This window comes from Carcharodon carcharias, chromosome 21, assembly GCF_017639515.1.
Source record: "Carcharodon carcharias isolate sCarCar2 chromosome 21, sCarCar2.pri, whole genome shotgun sequence".
Lineage (NCBI taxonomy): Eukaryota > Metazoa > Chordata > Chondrichthyes > Lamniformes > Lamnidae > Carcharodon > Carcharodon carcharias.
Window position 1 is genome coordinate 45,363,384 of NC_054487.1, and position 21,757 is coordinate 45,385,140.

The following is a 21,757-nucleotide window of genomic DNA, read 5'->3' on the forward strand; positions in this document are numbered from 1 at the left end:
TAAAAGATCCAACATAGTTGACGTGAACTCTTACCTATGGTCTTCCTGGTCATTCCCAGGGCTGTAACAGTGCTTCTTTAATGGTATTCACTTTTTCTTCAACTGGATGTAGGCTTTGTGAATCTACCTTGTGACCTAGGTAAGTTACCTCTTTTGCCTGGAATGTGCACTTTTCCTTTTTCAATCTCACTCCCACCTGTGAAAAACATTTCAGAACTTCTTCCAAGTTCATCAAATGTTCCTTTTCAGTGAGTCCAGTCATGAGAATGTCATCCAAATAAAATACAACATGGGGCAATCTCTGTAGTAAACTTTCCATGGTTCTTTGGAATATGGCGCAAGCATAAGATACACCAAAAGGTAAACAGATGTATTGCTACAATCCCTTATGTGTATTTATGGTGACGAATGTCCGGGATGCCTTCTCTAATTCTAATTGTTGGTAGGCGTGGCTCAAATCTAACTTTGTGTAAGCCATTCCACCTGCCAATTTAGCGTATAAATCTTCAATTTTAGGTACGGGATGTCTATCCAATTTTGCCACTTTATCAACTGTTAATTTATAGTCCCCACATATTCTATGCTTCAGTCAGGTTTGAGAACAGGTACAATTGGAGCTGCCCACTCTGAAAATTGTACTGTTGTATCACTCCCAGTTTTTCTAATCTGCCCAGTTCAGCATCTACCTTATCCCGCATTGCATAAGGTACTGGTCTTGCCTTCGTGAATCTTGGTGTTGCCTCTGGATCTACATGAACTTTTGGTTGTAGCCCTTCAATTTTTCCAAGTTCTTTCTTGAAAATTGAGGCATATTTTTGTAGTAGCTCTGAAAGCCCATTAGTTCACAGCTGGAAGATTTCAGTCCATTCCAGTTTAATTTCTTTCAGCCAGTTTTGTTTGAGGAGACTAGACCTCTTGCCTGCTACTACCATTAAGGGTAAGCTCACTGTTTGAGCTCTGTAATGTACTGTGACTTTACACACGCCGTTCATCCGTATGTCTTCTCCCGTGTAATCTATCATCAGTTTCTTCTAAATTCAGCTTACGTTTTCCATGATTCTGGTATTTAAAAATATGCTCACTGATCACCATAGTGGCTGCACCAGTATCCACCTCCATTCTGATAGGCTTCTCATTCATTCCCATGGTTACATAGATAGACTCTGTTCTTCCTACCTTTAAATTATTAATGAATAGATATCAGGATCTATTACCTCAGGCTTTTCAATGCTGTTTATCCCACTGGGCTTTTACTTTTGTCTGCAAGTCTGCCTGATTCAATCTTTACAAGGTGTTCATATCAATAGCAGAAGAAAAATACATCTTTTAAAACTGTGGTTCATTACAAAGTTGTCTGCTTCCATCTCTGTTACTATTATGCCATGTTTTTGTTGCTAAGTTATCCCTTTTAATTTGTCTGCTAGCGGTGGCTGTTTCCCACTTCTGAGTAAAGCTTGGCACTTTTGCGTTCTTTTTGGTTGAGGCTTCCCGCCCAACATGGAGGATGGTGCCATTTTGCACTCCTCATATGGCGTCTGAGACTCACACTGCACCTTCCATTGCCAGAGCGATTTCCAATGCCTTCTGAAAATCTAAATTTGTTTCAGCCAGTAATCTCTTCTAAATCACGTTTTCGTTTATACCGCACACCAAATGATCTCTAAGCACATCATTGATAGATGTACTGAACTCACAATATTCAGTTAATTGCTTCAGACTTGCTGCACAACAAGTAACTGTCTCCCCTACAGCTCTAATTCTTGAGTTAAATTTAAATTGTTGCATCGTCACCGGCAGCCTAGGCTGGTAATGATTCTTTACAAGGTTCACTAAGTTATCAAAACTTTTCAAGTCTGGGGCATTGGGTACCAACAGTTTTCAAATTAGTCCATATGTCTTACTCCCACACGTGGACAGAAAGATCAAGTACCTCTCCTCCTCCTCCACAATGTAATTTGCCTGGAATAAGAACGCGAGGCTTTCAACACAGTGAGACCAGTTATCCGAGGTTGGGTCAAAAGGCTCCATTCTTCCAAATTGCCCCACATTCTGAGGGGATTACTTCAACGATCAAGAAGGAAAAATTTATGTTACATACAACTACCTTGCAAGGTGTGGCCCAATTTCACTTCTTATGATTTCCTTCATTCTTCCCCACTTTTTTCGCGGTTTTTCGTGCCTTTACTCTCGTCGCTAGTTTGTTGGATCCAGTGCCTTTGGTTTGTTGGGGCTATAGGGCTAAAGGGTCTGGGTTGCATGCTTGATTCAGAGTGATCGAGTTGGTACAGAGATAGAGAACATCGTTGTTAGAATAAACACATGCTGTTTATTTACAGACTAAACTCAGCAGCAACACTTATGTGCTCACAATGCAAAACTTTGTCTTCACTCTTCAGTGTCTAACTCCAGACTCTCTCACAGAGGTAGCCTGCACTACTCTGCTATTGGATATTAAGATCATGTGATCTTACATTACAGCACTTGGCTTAAAGGTATATTACATATCAGATTACTACACCTCTGCTGCAGATTTCCTTTGTTCTTTACAGCAGTAGCTTCTTTGTCTGCCAGCCACATGGCTTTCATATGTTAACTTCCTTCCTATTGGTTCTGCTTCTAAGTCCAGGGTCACCAGGTCACATGGACCAGTATTTGTTCCTAGTCACGGAAATTATAATTGATCCCTTTACAACTGATGCAAAACATTACAGATTCCACAGATATTTTTTAAGAATTCTAAAATTTTCCTTACTGTACTGCTTCCAGGTCAAAGGTTATTACATAAATTATGTTTTCAATGCACTTGTTTGATTTTGACATTGATTTAATAACCTGACCTCTATTGTACCTTTGAAGCACTTTGCCATTATACATTAGGTACAGAACCAATGAGTCATATTTCACTGGTAAGTCTTTGAAAGGCTCATGAATTTAAAAAAAATCTGGCATTCAACATAACATTTGAAGAATAGTCACCCTTTTACCTTAAGATAAAATTGTCAAACACAGACAGTAACATTCCCATTGAAGAAGCTTTTAATCTTACCTAAATAAACACACAGGCATTGAAAAACCACTTCAAACAAAGATCAAGTTATTGCAAGGCAATAAAGTTGGCAATCAATCAATTCTAGCAGTTCCCTTTGAAACCCCTGCCAAGCTGAGCCTATTAGTCAGTATTAAAGCTCAGTGAAGTGTTCATAAAGAGGCCATCTGTTCAGTCTGCTTTTGTTGATACACTTGATCTTTGAAGTGGTTTTTCAATGCCTGGGGTTTATTTGGACAAGACTAAGGTTTTTTTCCAATGGGTACTGCACTGGCTGTGGCTGATTCACACTTTTAGGAAAAGTGGGGCTGGGGGGTTTCTTTAAAGGGAATGTTAAATGCCTGATTGTCTTTTTTTTAATTTCAAAAGAATTTCAAAGATGTGCCAGTGTTATTATATGACTCATGAGTTCTGTACCTAGTGGATACTAGATGAGTGGGTACGGAGGATGCATGAGGGGCATGGATGATGAATGGAGGATTTGGAGGGGGTATGGGAGTTATGTGGGACATTGAATAGGCATGGGAGATATGAGGGGAAATTGAGGGTGGGTGAAAGGGTGAGGGGTTGAGATGTGTGGGCTAGAGGACCTAACAGCTATGGATTGAACTGGGAAGATATTCCAGTAAACAGAGGTGGGCCTTCTCACTTGCCAGCCTCGCCATCCACCCACCTCGGTTGCCACCTCAGACCTGCCTCAAGTCTTTTGGCCCAGACTGCAGCCTGCTCTCAGAGACTAAAATTCCGGGTGAATGAGTTTACCTGTAGAAGTCAGGACCATGATGTCAGGAAATGGCCCAACTCACAGTTCCTGAGTTAAAGATAAAAGTCTGGCCCGTTGACTCTGTTGCATTTACAATTCTGCCACGTGTTACATCCATGTGTCTGATTCTGATTTTTTCTGCTTTCTCTTAACCCAGGTTGTGTATTTTTCTGCCACTTATCCTTATGTCATGCTGATCATTTTATTCTTCCGAGGAGTAACACTCCCAGGAGCAAAGGAAGGGATTTTATTTTACATTACACCCAATTTCAACAAGCTTTCAAACTCTCAGGTACATACAATGTGGATTTTTCTTGTAACCATAGATTTGTTCAATATTATAAATAGTAATGTTTAACCATTTGTTGAATTTTCTGCTCAGTTGTCCTTGGGAGTAAGGCAGAAATGTTGAAGGTTTGTTTTTCCTTCCAATAGTTTTTCACTTTCTTAAGTTGGGTAGAATCCTGACATGCAAATTATACTTTGAAAGGAGTGGATTGATGAATTGTATGATCTTTTCCTATTTCATATATTGTCACCCTTTCAAATTTATGTTTGACTATAACACCTGTTCCTCTTTGGCTCAGTACGTAGATATGTTGATTTACCCTCAGCCTCTACTCCCATCTTATAGAATCATAGAATTTTACATAACAGATGGAGGCCATTCCTTCCATCCTTCTATTGCATGATCCATGGGAAAATACATTGAACACAGACTGACTGATGGGGGGTAATGAGCTATGGAGAAATTATTAAGCTCTGAATCCAAAAGAGTCAAAAAGGTTACATGTTTTCTGGCAGATCTGTCAGACTCCATCTGGAGTACAGTGTTCAGTTTTAGGACTTGGGAATAAATAACTCGATATAAACATTTGTTACTGATACCAAACTGTGGGTATAGCTAACATAGAGGAATACTGTAATGTAATATAAGAAGATACAAAAAAAGAAATTGCAGGCTGAGCAATTAAGTGGGAAAATGAAATTTAACATAGATATATATGAGAAGATGCGCTGATAGGATTTTTTTTATTCATTCATGGGATGTGGGCTTTGCTGGCTGGGCCAGCATTTATTGCCCATCCCTAATTGCCCTTGAGAAGGTGATGGTGAGCTGCCTTCTTACAGAAACATCACCTACATCTTAGAAAATAAAAATCTGAATGAGGTACAAGAACAAAGGGATGTAGGAAAAAAGGTGAACAAATCATTGAAAACATCATTAGTTCAGCAATGCAATTCAAACAGATTGCAAACAGTGGGATTTATTTTCAAGGGCATAGAATTCAAAAATAGTGAAGTTATGTTAACCTTAGCCGAGGCCACATTAAGAGTACCATGTACAGTCTGGATTCCATATTGTAGAAAGGACATAAAAATACAGAAAAATAATTTTAAGGATGGTATCAGAACTGAGAAAATACAGCTATCAGGAATGATTGAACAGGTTGGGGCTTTATTTCTTTAGAACAAAAAAGACTAGAGATGTCCTTATAGAGGTCTTTAAACTAATGGAAAGTTGGAAAGGCTAGGTTTCAAGAGAATATCTTCACTTGTGGGAAAATCCAAAATGAGAGGCCATGAATACAAGATAGTTACTAATGAATCAAATAGGGAAATTAAGAGAAGTTTCTTTACTCAGAGAGTGGCTACAATGTGGAACTTGCTACCACAGAAAGAAATTGATACAAATAACTTATGTGCAGTTGGAAGAAAACTAGATGAGTACATGAGAGAAAGGGGAATAGAAAGATATGCTGAAAGGTTGAGATGATGTAGATGGATTGGAAGGAAACTTGTGGAGTTTAAACATCAGCACAGACTGGGCCAAGTAATATGTTTCTGTGTTGTAAATGCTATGTAATTTTATGTAATAGTCATAATCAAATATATCAAGCTTTAAGGGCTTTATGGTCTACTCTTGCTCCTATCCTCCTAATGTTCTATGTGAATTGAGTTGTTTTCCTTATGACACATTGAGTGTCATAAAATAATATTAAAAACATTATCTTTGTTTGTCACTATCATGCTTTGCTAATTTTCTACTCTCTTATCTTGGAGTTATTAACTCATACATGATAGAGTTTTTTGTACCAGTACCCTTTGATGCTCGGATCATTATGCTTCACAACTGAGCCCAAACAGTGAATGTCAGCAAACTACTTTACTTTAGAGACATCAGAAACAAGGCCAATTTTCCACTTGTCCTATGCATACACACATGTATTTTGCAGCAAAGGCCAGTGAACAGGTCAATAGCAAGAATTGTGGCTGATTTTTGTTTTCTTCTGTATCGATGGGCACTGAAGCAAATTATTATCCTTAGTGCTGAACAACGCTAGCTTCACACATACCATCATTAAACCTGGAAATATCTAGGTCTGAATGATTAAGTTTGATGGTTTTTGGCACACATTCCAGCATCAAGCATTGTTAGGTATATGCTACATGTGGGGTTAGATCTCCCTCTCTATTCTCCACCTAGCACTTCAGGTACAGAACAGGTGGAAAGTAAAGGTCCCTCTATGCTGTGATGATGGAAGAGAATTTCCTTTGTGCACCAAATGTGGTGGAACCATTTTATTTTCTTTATGGATGTACTTGTAATTATTTTGCTATGCCTAGCACACAAAGTAAATATTTTCCCAATGTTCTGTAACTGTACTTTCAAATGGTTCTGCTTTGGTTTTGAGCTGATTAGAGAATGTATTGTGTAAAGTCAAACTGTGATTGAGCCAAAGAGATACAGAAAAGGCATGTTTGGATTAAATTTTGTGGATCTGGGAGCAGGAGCGTTCCACCAGGCACTGCTTGATGCCACCCAGGTGCTTCCCCCCCAGCTCTCCCCCCACAACCAACCACCGCCTGCCTCCACTGCCCACCTTTCTGATTGTAACATCAAACCCCCATTACGCCACCTGAACCTACCTTAACTGGTGGCTGGAGCAGCCCATTATTAGTAAGCCTCACTTCTATTTGGTGCTCTGCAGCTCAATGGCACTGCTGGTCTGATTCGCAAAAGTTACAATCAACCTCAATGAGTGTCATGGTCTTAGCAGTGTTAAAACACTACCTTGAGTGATAATTTTGCTTGCCCGTGTTATGATACTATTTTGTTTTAGGAAGTTGTTTGTTCTTAACCACTGATCTACATTTAATGATTAACTTTAATGAATGTTTGCCCCTTTTGGGTAGGTCTGGCTTGATGCAGCTACACAGATCTTTTTCTCCTATGGACTCGGTTTGGGATCACTTATTGCTTTGGGCAGTTACAATGACTTTCACAACAATGTTTACAGGTAAAACATTTACGTTATTTTAGTTGGGCAATGAAGGGAGGAACTGCAATCCTTCAAATAGTAATGCTTCCCAACTTCCAACCTTTGATGGGACTTAGCCTTACAATATTATGGTTTGATTGGATAGGGGAACCCTTTTACATTGTTATGGAGTCCTGATACAACAGGCTGACATAAATAAGACTTTCAATCTCTGTCATGACAGTCATAGAATGAAAGCCTAGTTAATCAGTTGCTGTGGTAGTTGTTGTAGTTTATTCCATTCTGGGATTCCAGGAATTAAATTTGAATCTTCTATCCTCATGGTTCCTTTTATATCCTATTACGTTGTAAAAAAAATCTTCCTCCTTCCCCCATTGGAGAGAAAGTTGATGTAAGCCTGGTTTACAAATAATTGTTTGGTAGTGCAGAACGTAGGTATTGCTGAAAAAAGAGACAAGTTGAAGCTTTTTATCATGCACTCATCAGGACATTCGCAAAAATACCAATTGTATAGGGAACAACAATTTATGCTGCATGAGAAGAGAGTGCCGATTGGCTGACAAGTGGACTCTTGGTAGAGGCATTGCCTTGGAGAATGCATGATGACTGCAGTTAACTGCCAAGCTTTTTCAAAATTCAAACTCGGCAGGTTGGTTCTGATTGGTCAAGGCATTACCTTGCAGAATGAACCAGAGAATAGCTGCTGTCTATTTTGTTCAGTTGAAACAAGCACAATGTGTGTATATGTTGTTTTTGTCTGCAAAGAGTTGTGTATTAATATAGGTAGCATAAGTGAGCCACACTGCCAATCTGACTGATAATCTTAAATTGGTTGTCAGCGTAATTCTTATAACACTCAGAATTGTTTAACAAATGTTGTCCAATCATGGAATCACATCTGATATTGGACACTGTTCTGAGTTTTGCAAGCACAATTTGGTTGGGTGCGGTTAGTACCTTGCCTATTGCAAATATTGGAAGGGATATGCTGTACATACCTAGCATCACACTGGCATTGAAATTCATATATCATATACTCATTTGTGTGATAGGCAGGAAGTCGTTTTGATCTGTTAGTGGCGAACACCACTTATGTTGCTGCTGCATAGTAGCAGCACAAAATGGCTAGCTTCACCTGTTGCTCAAATTTTTGAGATTACTCTGAGGTAGACTGGGCACTTTTCAGCGTTGCTTTAGGTCCATTCGTGTGTTTGCACGATATATAGCAAGCAATGATCTGATCAGAGTAGCCATTATCTCACAGGATGGCTTTGATGCATCTTATTTCAGCATCAAGCTTACACGGTGAGTAAATGGCTTGGACCCTATTTATGAGGTTGCCAATAAGGCCAATCCTATAGCACGTGGAACTGTAGGAATCCCAATTCATATATTGACCAGTGAAGGTAGGCTTGCGGTAGGCGGTAGTAATGTTAGATATGTAAGCTGTACGTCCCAAAGACTGGCGGATCGTATCAAACAGCTTGTCCCTTTGGCTGTTTGCAACAGGCAAGGTACTGACTGTACCCAACTAGACCGTGCTTGCAAAACTCAAAACACAGTGTCCAACATTAGATGTGGGGAGATGGTGGCACAGTGGTGATGTCGCTGGGCTAGTAATCCAGAGACACAGCTAATACTATGGAGACATGGGTTCAAATCCCACCATGGCAGCTAGTGGAATTTGAATTCAGGTTAATAAATCTGGAATATAAAGCTAGTCTTAGTAATGGTGACCATGAAACTACCTTGAATTGTTGTAAAAACCTATCTGGTTCACAAGTGTCCTTTAGGGAAGGAAATCTGCCATCTTTACCTGGTCTGGTAACCCACAGCAATGTGGTTGATTCTGAAATAGCCTAAGGAGCTATTAAGTTCAAGGCCATTAGGGATGGGTAAGAAATGCTGGTCTTGCCAGCGATGTACACATCCCATTAAAGAATTTTTAAAAAAATCTGCGATTGGGGAACATTTGCTAAACAATCCTGAGTGTTCCAAGAATTACACTGACAACCAGTTTACGATTATCAGTCGGGCTGGCATTGTGGTGCATTTACAGATGCTAGAAACGACATATATTCATACACAGAGCTCTGTTCTTTACAGACTGAAAGAACACGTAAACATATTGCACCTGTTTTAACTGAACAAAATAGGTAACAGCCATTCTCTGATTCATCCCCCAGGGCAATGCCTTGACCAATCAGAGTCAACCTACTGGTTTGATTTTAAACAAAGCTTGACAATTAATTGTCAGTCATCAGTTAACTGTTGCATTCTCCAGGGCAACACATCTACCAATCAGAGTCCACTTGCCAACCAATTAGCACTCTCTTCTCGTGAAGTATAAATTGTTGTTCCCTTTACATTTGGTATTCCTGTAAATGTCCTGATAAGTGCAAGATGTAAAGGTTCGACATGTCTCCTTTTGCAGTGACACTCAAGAGTTTGATTTGTTTCTTAAAGCAGAACCTCACTGGCAGGATGAGTACAAAGAATGATATGCACTCACCCTGACATTATTCTTCAGTTTAAGGTTGATTGCACTGAATAATATGTGCAGCTCTCACTATTAGTCCTTTAGTTTAGGTATAAATGTAAGTACAAGGAATTATGTGTACGGCACTGCCATTTCCAGTGCTATCACGGGCTAGCACCTAACCAGTTTAGTTAATGACTCCAATTGTATTCATATGAAAATAAAAGTGGGAAAAAGGGTGTTTATTTACCTTGTCACAGTATTTATAAAGCTACGGTAATAAAATATTTTACAGGTTCTGTCACTTCACACTTTCAATTCTTCCAGATAACATGGAGCAGGTATCCTGCCTGTTCATTGGAGAACAGGCCAGTGTGTGGGCCAGAGAGATTGAAAGTGAATGAGGGAATAACAATAAAAAATAACTTATTAAGATGAAAATATGCTGTGGTCATTTTTCAAATTTGCAAATGTTTGAAAATTAGGTACCTAATAGCCACATCTTAAACAAGATTAATTGTATTTGAACAAGAGATCAGGTTAATTCTATATGCCTGCTTTACCTTCCAGGGATTGCCTCATAGTCTGCAGTGTAAACTCTTGTACCAGCATATTTGCTGGATTAGTCATTTTCTCAGTCATCGGATTCATGTCTCACATCACAAATAAACCAATAAAAGAGCTTGCTTCATCAGGTAAGATCAGAGCCTTTCATTCCAAGATTCTTGATGCTCTGTTATGTCTCCCTTTAAATACATAAGTGTCAAATCCAATATTTGAATCACAGATTAAGCAAATAGATCTTCAGGTATTTTTTAATCGGTGGCTTTTTGATATTGGGTGTGTATCATTGGAATGCTTCCATGCTCCATCCAGTGAATAGATTACAGAACAGTACTTATGGTTCTGTAGAACTTCCAGTTACCATCACTGCCTAAGTCTTGCTCAAGTTCCACTTTGAGGTCTCAGGTTGGCTAGTTGTCCATAGACAATAATTTCTTGACTGATTTTCAACCATGATTACTTGTACAATGAAATATGGGACAGGATTTTTCCCTTGTTGGGTGGACTCAGCGGGGGTGGGTGCGGTTGGGAAGCTGACTGCCACTCACAATCAGGGCCGGACTGCGATTTCATGCTGGTGGGCCAATTAACGCCCAACCAGCATGAAACATGTGCGGCAGTGCTCAGCACTGTCTGTGTGGGTGTGGGGGGGGGGTGGTGGGGAGGGGGGGTGGGGGGTGGGGGCGGCAAGGGGAGGGGGAGGGTTAACGTGAACTTCGCGCATGCTCGTGAGTGGGCATTTGAAAATCTCCCCGAGGTACAGAGCTGCCACAAGGAGATGAACATTATTCAAAATAAAAAATAAAGATTTCTAAAATGTTATAAAACATGGCCCCTCATGTGACTGTCAAATGAGCAGGGACATGTTATTAATTAAATTTAAACGTTTCCATTTTATTTTTATTTGCTGTTGGAAACCTCCTCCCACCCATAGTTGAGATTTCCTAAAAAAATGCAAAGGCCGCTTGGCTTTTTCGCCCGCCCGCCAACCGTAAGGTTGGACGTGCAGCAAAAAAATTCTTTAAATTACCTTTTTAATGGCCCTAAAAGGCTTTTTAACTGCCCTTTGTCTTCAGTGGAACAGATTAATTTAAATATTTTTTTCTAGTATTTTTGCTCAAAAAATTCAGTTGTATTGACTTTGTGATTCCGTGTCATTTATTGCATAGGTCCTGGGCTGGCATTTCTTGCCTACCCAGAGGCTGTGACACAGCTGCATCCACCAGCACTATGGTCCATTCTCTTCTTCTCCATGTTAATGATGCTTGGCCTTGATTCGCAGGTTGGTATTGAAACAAGAAGCAATTAAAGTGGTGACAAATGGTATGATATGATATCTGTAGTATTTCCTCAAACATCAAAGCAGGAAACTATTATGATGAAGTTTGAATTAAAATAATTAATTATTAAATAAAATAATTTCTCCCTTCCTGTCCTGAGGTTACTGTTTCTTGCTGACCTGGTCCTGTGACTATTATTAACATGTGAGAACTTGGACAGTGAGCTGTTCGATTTTGGGGTGCATGACTGAACATCCACACACATTCATTTTCCAGTGAATCCCTAGATAATGGGCAAAAGTTAAAACACTGGCTATCTTTTCCCCCTGTTGCCCAAGGAGTCCTTATTGTAAATTGAACACAGAGGCCCTACAGCGAAGATAACCTCATGATGCATGTGACTGTGTGACAGAGAATTGAGTCTCTAGAATCTTGGGCAGTAATTCCTTGCAGCCTATAGTAATTATGTACAGTAGCATGGTGGTTATATTACTGTTTGCCTCTGAGCTGGCCTTCTGACCCCATATCCTCTCCACCACCAAGACTGCCTACGTTCACCTCCATTTCTGCCCCTGTCTCAGCTCACTTTCTGCTGAAACCCACTTCCATGCCTTTGTTATCTGTAGGTTTTACTCTGTAAACTTGAGCTCATCCAAAGCTTTGCTGCCTGCATCTGAACTCCTATTAAGTCTTGTTCATTTGCCATGCCTGTGCTTGCTGATTTATATTGGCTTAGGTCTGGCAATACCTCAATTATAAAATTCTCAACATTTTTCAGAAATCCCCTAATGGCCTCACACCCTCCCTCTGTAGGTTGTTGAAACCGCACCCTTATACTCCTAACTCTAAGGTTCAGCCTGAACCCGTCCAGTCTCACAACTCTTCTTTTTAACGGCCTATTGTTACAGTGATAAACTTCCAAACGTCAGTACCCTGCTCCCCTTAAATTAAATCAGGACTGCACTCAGCAATACTGTTCCTGTAACGTTGGAGCTGCATGCACCTTGTTAACCCTTGAAGAAAACTGCTGCTTCTGAAAAGTTGGTGTTTCTATTACTGCTGTTCCTTTCACTCAGTTGTCCCATTTTAGCTCAGCCAAGCTGATTATTAAACTTATTTTCTGAGAAGTGCCATACTGTGCAATGCTGCCTTAACTGCTGCCTGCTACTGTCTTTAACCTGCTGTCTGCTGCTGCCTTTACGACAGTCCGTTACTGCGATTACTGCTCTCTGCTATTGCCTTTACCCTTGTCTGCTACCGCCTTTACTGCTGTCTGTTAGTGCCTGTACTGCTGTCTGCTAGTGCCTGTACTGCTGTCTGCTACTGCCTTTACACCTGTCTGCTACTGCCTTTACACCTGTCTGCTACTGCCTTTACACATGTCTGCTACTGCGCTTACACCTGGTCTGCTACTGCCTTTGCTGCTGTCTGCTACTCCTGTTAGTGCTGTCTGTTATTCCTGTTACTGCTGTCTGTTATTCCTGTTACTGCTGTCTGCTACTGCCTTTACTCCTGACTGCTACGGCGGTACACCTGTCTGCTCTTCCTTTTACTACTGTCTCCTACTCCTGTCACTGCTGTGTGCTACTGCCTTTACTCCTGTCTACTACTGCCTATTACTGCTGTGTGATACTTCCTTTACACCTGTCTGCTACTGTCTTTACTGCTGCCTGCCACGGCCTTTACAGATGCCAGCCAATGCCTTTGTGCCTGTCTGCTACTGTGTTTACTGCTGTCTGCTACTCTTCTTACTGCTGTCTGCTACTCACCTTATTGCTGTCTGCTACTCTCCTTACTGCTGTCTGCTACTGCCTTTAATGCTGACTGCTAGTGCCTGTACTGCTGTCTGCTAGTGCCTGTACTGCTGTCTGTTAGTGCCTTTACATCTGTCTGCTACTGCCTTTACACCTGTCTGCTACTGCCTTTACACCTGTCTGCTATTGCCCTTACACCTGGCTGCTACTGCCTTTGCTGCTGTCTGCTACTCCTGTAACTGCTGTCTGTTATTCCTGTTACTGCCGTCTGCTACTGCATTTACACCTGTCTGCTACTGCCTTTACTCTTGACTGCTACTGCGGTACACCTGTCTGCTATTCCTTTTACTGCTGTCTCCTACTCCTGTCACTGCTGTGTGCTACTGCCTTTACTCCTGTCTGCTACTGCCTATTACTGCTGTGTGCTATTTCCTTTACACCTGTCTGCTACAGTCTTTAGTGCTGCCTGCCACGGCCTTTACTGCTGCCTGCCACTGCCTTTGTGCCTGTCTGCTACTGGTATACTGCTGTCTGCTACTCTTCTTACTACTGACTGCTACTCTTTTTACTGCTGACTGCTACTTTTCTTACTGCTGTCTGCTACTCTCCTTACTGCTGTCTGCTACTGCCTTTAATGCTGACGTCTGCTAATGCCTTAACTGTCGTTGGCTACTGCCTTTGTTGCTGGCTGCTGGCTTTACTGCTGTCTGCTACTACCTTTATTGTTGACTTCTACAGCCTTTGCTGCTGTCTGCTACTGCATTTAGTGCTGTCTGCTACTGCTTTTATTTCTGTTTGCTATTGCCTTTACGGTTGACTTCTACTGCTTTTACTGTTGTCTGCTACTGCCTTTACTGCTGTCTGCTTGTGTCTTTACTGCTATCTGCTACTGCCTTTACTGCTGTCTGCTACGGCCTTTACTGCTGTCTGCTACTGCCTTTACTTCTGTCTGCTACTGCCTTTAGTACTGTCTGCTACTGCCTTTAGTACTGTCTGCTACTGCCTTTACTGCTGCCTGCTACAGCCTTTACTGCTGTCGGCTACTGCCTTTATTACTGTCTGCTACTGCCTTTACTGCTGTCTGCTACTGCCTTTACTGTCGCTGGCTACTGCTCTTACTGCTGTCTGCTATTGCCTTTACTGCTGACTTCTACTGCCTTTACTGTTGTCTGCTACTGCATTTACAGCTGTCTGCTACTGCCTTTATGCCTGTCTGCCACTGCCTTTATGCCTGTCTGCTACTGCCTTTATGCCTGTCTGCTATTGCCATTACGCCTGTCTGCTACTGCCTTTACGCCTGTCTGCTAATGGCTTTGCTGTCCCTGGCTAATGCCTTTACGCCTGTCGGCTACTGCCCTTACTGCTGCCTGCTACTGTCTTTACTATCACTGGCCACTGCCTTTGTTGCTGGCTGCTTCCCTTTGTCATTCTGCTACTGCCTATACTGCTGAATCCTACTGCCTTTACTGCTGTCTGCTAGCGCCTTTACTGTTGACTGCTACTGTCTTTACGCCTGTCTGCTACTGTGTTTACGCCTGTCTGCTACTGCGTTTACGCCTGTCTGCTACTGCTTTTACGCCTGTCTGCTGCTGCCTTTACGCCTATCTGCTGCTGCATTTACGCCTGTCTGCTACTGCCTTTACGCCTGTCTGTTGCTGCCTTGACACCTGTCTGCTACTGCCTTTACGCCTGTCTGCTACTGCCTTAACGCCTTTCTGCTACTGCCTTTACTGTTGACTCCTACTGACTTTACTGCTGTCTGCTATTGCCTTTACTACTGTCTGCTACTTCCTTTACGCCTGTCTGCTGCTGCCTTTACACCTGTCTGCTACTGCCTTTAACCCTGTCTGCTACTGCATTTACGCCTTTCTGCTACTGCCTTTACTGTTGACTCCTACTGACTTTACTGCTGAATTCTACTGCCTTTACTGCTGTCTGCTATTGCCTTTATGCCTTTCTGCTACTGGCTTTACTGTTGACTCCTACTGACTTTACTGCTGAATTCTACTGCCTTTACTGCTGTCTGCTACTGCCTTTACGCCTGTCTGCTGCTGCCTTTACACCCGTCTGCTATTGCCTTTATGCCTATCTGCTACTGCCTTTACGCCTTTCTGCTACTGCCTTTACTGTTGACTCCTACTGACTTTACTGCTGTCTGCTATTGCCTTTACGCCTGTCTGCTACTGCCTTTATGCCTGTCTGCTACTGCCTTTATAGCTGTCTGCTACTGCCTTTACGCCTGGCTGCTACTGCCTTTACTGCTAACTTCTACTGCCTTTATAGCTGTCTGCTACTGCCTTTACGCCTGTCTGCTACTGCCTTTATGCCTGTCTGCTACTGCCTTTATAGCTGTCTGCTACTGCCTTTACGCCTTTCTGCTACTGCCTTTACTTTTGACTCTTACTGACTTTACTGCTGAATCCTACTGCCTTTACTGCTGTCTGCTATTGCCTTTACGCCTGTCTGCTACTGCCTTTATGCCTGTCTGCTACTGCCTTTATAGCTGTCTGCTACTGCCTTTACGCCTGGCTGCTACTGCCTTTACTGCTAACTTCTACTGCCTTTATTGCTGTCTGCGACTGTCATAACAGCTGTCTGCTACTGCCTTTGCAGCTGACTTCTACTGCCTTTACTGTATCTGCTGTCATAACAGATGTCTGCTACTGTCTTTACAGCTGACTTCTACTGCCTCTGCTGCTGACTTCAACTGCCTTTACTGCTGTCTGTCACTGTTTTTAATGCTATTTGCTACTGCCTTTACTGCTGTCTGTCACTGTTTTTAATGCTATTTGCTACTGCCTTTACTGCTGTCTGTCACTGTTTTTAATGCTATTTGCTACTGCCTTTACTGCTGTCTGCTACTGTATTTAATGATATTTGCTACTGTATTTACTGCTGTATGCTACTGCCTTTACTGCTGTATGCTACTGCCTTTACTGGTGTCTGCCACTGTATTTAATGCTGTTTGCTACTACCTTTACTGCTGTCTGCTACTGCCTTTACTGCTGTCTGCTACTGCCTTTACTGCTGTCTGCTACTGCCTTTATGCTTGTCTGCTACTGCCTTTATGCCTGTCTGCTACTGCCTTCGCGCCTGTCTGCTACTGCCTTTACACCTGTCCGCTACTGCTTTTATGCCTGTCTGCTACTGCCTTTACGCCTGTCTGCAACTGCCTTTACGCCTGTCTGCTACTGCCTTTACTGTTGTCTGCTACTGCCCTTACTTCTGCCTGCTGCTGCCTTTACTGTCACTGTCTACTGCCTTTGTTGCTGGCTGCTGCCTTTGTTGCTGTCTGATACTGCCTTTACTGCTGACTGCTACTGCATTTACTGCTGTTTGCCTCTGACTTCTTGCCTACCTGCTACTGCCTTTGCTGCTGTCTGCTACTGCCTTTAGTGCTGAATGCTACTGCCTTTACTGCTGTCTGCCACTGACTTCTTGCCTACCTGCTACTGCCTTTACTGCTGTCTGCCACTGCTTTTACTGCTGATTTTCATTGCCTTTACTGCTGACTTCTACTGCCTTTACTGCTGACTTCTACTGCCTTTACTGCTGTCTGCTAGAGCCTTTACTGCTGACTTCTAATGCCTTTACTGCTGACTTCCACTACCTTTAATGCTAACTTCTACTGCCTTTACTGCTGTCTGCTACGCCTGTACCGCTGACTGCTACGGCTTTTACTGCTGTCTGCTGCTGACTTTAGTGCTGTCTGCTACTGCCTTTACTGTCGCCGGCTACTGCCTTTACTGCTGTCTGCTACTGACTTTACAGCTGTCTGCTACTGACTTTACAGCTGTCTGCTACTGCCTTTACTGCTGTTGCTACTGCCTTTACTGCTGTCTGCTACTGCCTTTACTGCTGTCTGCTACTGCCTTTTCTGCTGTCTGCTACTTCCTTTAGTGCTGACTGCAACTGCCTTTACTGTCGCTGGCTACTGCCTTTACTGCTGTGTGCTACTGCCTTTACTGCTGTGTGCTACTGCCTTTACTGCTATCTGCTACTGCCTTTACTGCTGTCTGCTACTGCCTTTACTGCTGACTTCTAATGCCTTTACTGCTGACTTCCACTGCCTTTACTGCTGACTTCTACTGCCTTTACTGCTGTTTGCTGCTGCCTTTACTGATATCTGCTACTGCCTTTACTGCTGTCTGCTACTTCCTTTAGTGCTGACTGCAACTGCCTTTACTGTCGCTGGCTACTGCCTTTACTGCTGTGTGCTACTGCCTTTGCTGCTGTCTGCTACTGCCTTTACTGCTGACTTCTAATGCCTTTACTGCTGACTTCCACTGCCTTTACTGCTGACTTCTACTGCCTTTAATGCTGTCTGCTACTGCCTTTACTGCTGTCTGCTACTGCCTTTATGCTTGTCTGCTACTGCCTTTATGCCTGTCTGCTACTGCCTTCGCGCCTGTCTGCTACTGCCTTTACACCTGTCTGCGACTGCTTTTATGCCTGTCTGCTACTGCCTTTACGCCTGTCTTTTACTGCCTTTATGCCTGTCTGCAACTGCTTTTACACCTGTCTGCAACTGCCTTTACGCCTGTCTGCTACTGCCTTTACTGTTGTCTGCTACTGCCCTTACTTCTGCCTGCTGCTGCCTTTCCTGTCACTGTCTACTGCCTTTGTTGCTGGCTGCTGCCTTTGTTGCTGTCTGATACTGCCTTTACTGCTGACTGCTACTGCCTTTACTGCTGTCTGCCACTGACTTCTTGCCTACCTGCTACTGCCTTTACTGCTGTCTGCCACTGCCTTTACTGCTGATTTCCACTGCCTTTACTGCTGACTTCTACTACCTTTACTGCTGTCTGCCACTGCCTTTACTGCTGATTTCCACTGCCTTTACTGCTGACTTCTACTGCCTTTACTGCTGACTTCTACTGTCTTTACTGCTGTCTGCTACTGCCTTTACTGCTGACTTCTAATGCCTTTACTGCTGACTTCCACTACCTTTAATGCTAACTTCTATTGCCTTTACTGCTGTCTGCTAATGCCTGTATCGCTGACTGCTACGGCTTTTACTGCTGTCTGCTGCCGACTTTAGTGCTGTCTGCTACTGCCTTTACTGCTGGCTGCTACTGACTTTACAGCTGTCTGCTACTGCCTTTACTGCTGTTGCTACTGCCTTTACTGCTGTCTGCTACTGCCTTTACTGCTGTCTGCTACTGCCTTTACTGCTGTCTGCAACTTCCTTTAGTGCTGACTGCAACTGCCTTTACTGTCGCTGACTACTGCCTTTACTGCTGTCTGCTACTGCCTTTACTGCTGTCTGCTACTTCCTTTAGTGCTGACTGCAACTGCCTTTACTGTCGCTGGCTACTGCCTTTACTGCTTGTGCTACTGCCTTTACTGCTGCGTGCTACTGCCTTTACTGCTATCTGCTACTGCCTTTACTGTTGTCTGTTACTGCCTTTACTGCTGACTTCCACTGCCTTTACTGCTGACTTCTACTGCCTTTACTGCTGTCTGCTGCTGCCTTTACTGCTATTTGCTACTGCCTTTACTGCTGTCTGCTACTTCCTTTAGCGCTGACTGCAACTGCCTTTACTGTCGCTGGCTACTGCCTTTACTGCTGTCTGCTACTGCCTTTACTGCTGACTTCTAATGCATTTACTGCTGACTTCCACTGCCTTTACTGCTGACTTCTAATGCCTTTACTGCTGACTTCCACTGCCTTTACTGCTGACTTCTAATGCCTTTACTGCTGACTGCAACTGCCTTTACTGCTGACTTCTAATGCCTTTACTGCTGACTTCCACTGCCTTTACTGCTGTCTGCTACTGCCTTTACTGCTGTCTGCAACTGCCTTTGCCATCGCTGGCTACTGCCTTTACACCTGTCTGCTATTGCCTTTACTGCTGACTTCTACTGCCTTTACTGCTGTCTGCTACTGCATTTACTGCTGTGTGCAACTGTCTTTATGCCTGTCTGCTACTGCCTTTATGCCTGTCTGCTATTGCCTTTACGCCTGTCTGCTACTGCCCTTACAGCTGAATGCTACTGCGGTACACCTGTCTGCTATTCCTATTAATGCTGTCTCCTACTCCTGTCACTGCTGTGTGCTACTGCCTTTACTCCTGTCTGCTAGTGCCTATTACTGCTGTGTGCTACTTCCTTTACGCCTGTCTGCTACAGTCCTTATTGCTGCCTGCCACGGCCTTTACTGCTGCCTGCCACTGCCTTCGTGCCTGTCTGCTACTGCCCTTACGCCTGTCTGCTACTGCCTTTACTGGTGACTCCTACTGCCTTTACAGCTGAATTCTACTGCCTTTACTGCTGTCTACTACTGCCTTTACTACAGTCCATTACTGCGTTTACTGCTCCCTGTTATGCTTTTACCCTTGTCTGCTACTGCCTTTATTGCTGTCTGCAACTGCTTTCACGCCAATCTGCTACTGCCTTTACTGCTGACTTCTACTGCGTTTATTGCTGTCTGCGACTGTCATAACAGCTGTCTGCTACTGCCTTTACAGCTGCCTTCTAGTGCCTTTACTGTGTATGCTGTCATAACAGCTGTCTGCTACTGCCTTTATTGCTGCCTGCAACTGCTTTCACGCCAATCTGCTACTGCCTTTACTGCTGACTTCTATTGCGTTTATTGCTGTCTGCTACTGCCTCTGCTGCTGACTTCTACTGCCTTTACTGCTGTCTGCTACAGCCTTTACTGCTGTCTGCTACAGCCTTTACTGCTGTCTGCTACTGCTTCTGCTGCTGACTTCAACTGCCTTTACTGCTGTCTGTCACTATTTTTAATGCTATTTGCTACTGCCTTTACTGCTATCTGCTACTGCCTTTACTGGTGTCTGCCACTGCATTTACTGCTGTATGCTACTGCCTTTACTGCTGTCTGCTACTGCCTTTACTGGTGTCTGCCACTGTATTTAATGCTGTTTGCTACTGCCTTTACTGCTGTCTGCTACTGCCTTTACTGCTGTCTGCTGCTGCCTTTATGCTTGTCTGCTACTGCCTTTATGCCTGTCTGCTACTGCCTTTGTGCCTGTCTGCTACTGCCTTTGCGCCTGTCTGCTACTGCTTTTACGCCTGTCTGCTACTGCCTTTAAGCCTGTCAGCTACTGCATTTACTGCTGTCTGCTACTGCCCTTACTTCTGCCTGCTACTGCCTTTACTGTCACTGTCTACTGCCTCTGTTGCTGGCTGCTGCCTTTATTGCTGTCTGATACTGCCTTTACTGCTGAATGCTAGTGCCTTTACTGCTGAATTTTACTGCCTTTACTGCTGTCTGCCACTGACTTCTTGCCTACCTGCTACTGCCTTTGCTGCTGTGTGCTACTGCCTTTACTGCTGTCTGCCTCTGATTTCTTGCCTACCTGTTACTGCCTTTGCTGCTGTCTGCTAATGCTTTTACTGCTGCATGCTACTGCTTTTACTACTGTCTGCTACTGCCTTTACTACTGTCTGCTACTGCCTTTACTGCTGTCTGCTACTGCCTGTACCGCTGACTTCTACTGCCTTTACTGCTGACTTCTACTGCCTTTACTGCTGTCTGCTACTGCCTTTACTGCTGACTGCAACTGCCTTTACTGCTGTCTGCTACTGCCTGTACCGCTGTCTGCTACTGCCTTTACTGCTGTCTGCTACTGCCGTTACTGCTGTCTGCTTCTTCCTTTAGTGCTGACTGCAACTGCCTTTACTGTCGCTGGCTACTGCCTTTACTGCTGTGTGCTGCTGCCTTTACTGCTGGCTGCTACTGCCTTTACTGCTGACTTCTACTGCCTTTACTGCTGGCTGCTACTGCCTTTACTGCTGACTTCTACTGCCTTTACTGCTGTCTGCTACTGCCTTTACTGCTGGCTGCTACTGCCTTTACTGCTGACTTCTACTGCCTTTACTGCTGTCTGCTACTTCCTTTAGTGCTGACTGCAACTGCCTTTACTGTCGTTGGCTACTGCCTTTACTGCTGTGTGCTACTGCCTTTACTGCTGTGTGCTACTGCCTTTACTGCTGTGTGCTACTGCCTTTACTGCTGTGTGCTACTGCCTTTACTGCTGGCTAATACTGCCTTTACTGCTGACTTCTATTGCCTTTACGGCTGTGTGCTACTGCCTTTACTGCTGTGTGCTTCTGCCTTTCCTGCTGACTTCTATTGCCTTTACTGCTGTGTGCTACTTCCTTTAGTGCTGACTGCAACTGCCTTTACTGTCGTTGGCTACTGCCTTTACTGCTGTGTGCTACTGCCTTTACTGCTGTGTGCTACTGCCTTTACTGCTGTCTGCTACAGCCTTTACTGCTGACTTCTAATGCCTTTACTGCTGACTTCCACTACCTTTAATGCTAACTTCTACTGCCTTTACTGCTGTCTGCTACGCCTGTACCGCTGACTGCTACGGCTTTTACTGCTGTCTGCTGCTGACTTTAGTGCTGTCTGCTACTGCCTTTACTGTCGCCGGCTACTGCCTTTACTGCTGTCTGCTACTGACTTTACAGCTGTCTGCTACTGACTTTACAGCTGTCTGCTACTGCCTTTACTGCTGTCTGCTACTGCCTTTACTGCTGTCTGCTACTGCCTTTACTGCTGTCTGCTACTTCCTTTAGTGCTGACTGCAACTGCCTTTACTGTCGCTGGCTACTG

General features: G+C 43.5%; 1 protein-coding gene across 1 annotated transcript in view; it reads left to right on the plus strand.

Moving 5' to 3' along the window:
• The window catches only part of LOC121293103 (sodium- and chloride-dependent GABA transporter 1-like), a 194,330-nt gene that overhangs the window by 19,179 nt on the left and 153,394 nt on the right, over nucleotides 1–21,757 (plus strand). The window contains exons 6-9 of the mRNA XM_041215738.1: nucleotides 3,967–4,101; nucleotides 7,008–7,111; nucleotides 10,143–10,267; nucleotides 11,306–11,418. Of these exons, the coding sequence (XP_041071672.1) occupies nucleotides 3,967–4,101; nucleotides 7,008–7,111; nucleotides 10,143–10,267; nucleotides 11,306–11,418 (477 nt within the window). The remainder of the gene's footprint in view (nucleotides 1–3,966; nucleotides 4,102–7,007; nucleotides 7,112–10,142; nucleotides 10,268–11,305; nucleotides 11,419–21,757) is intronic.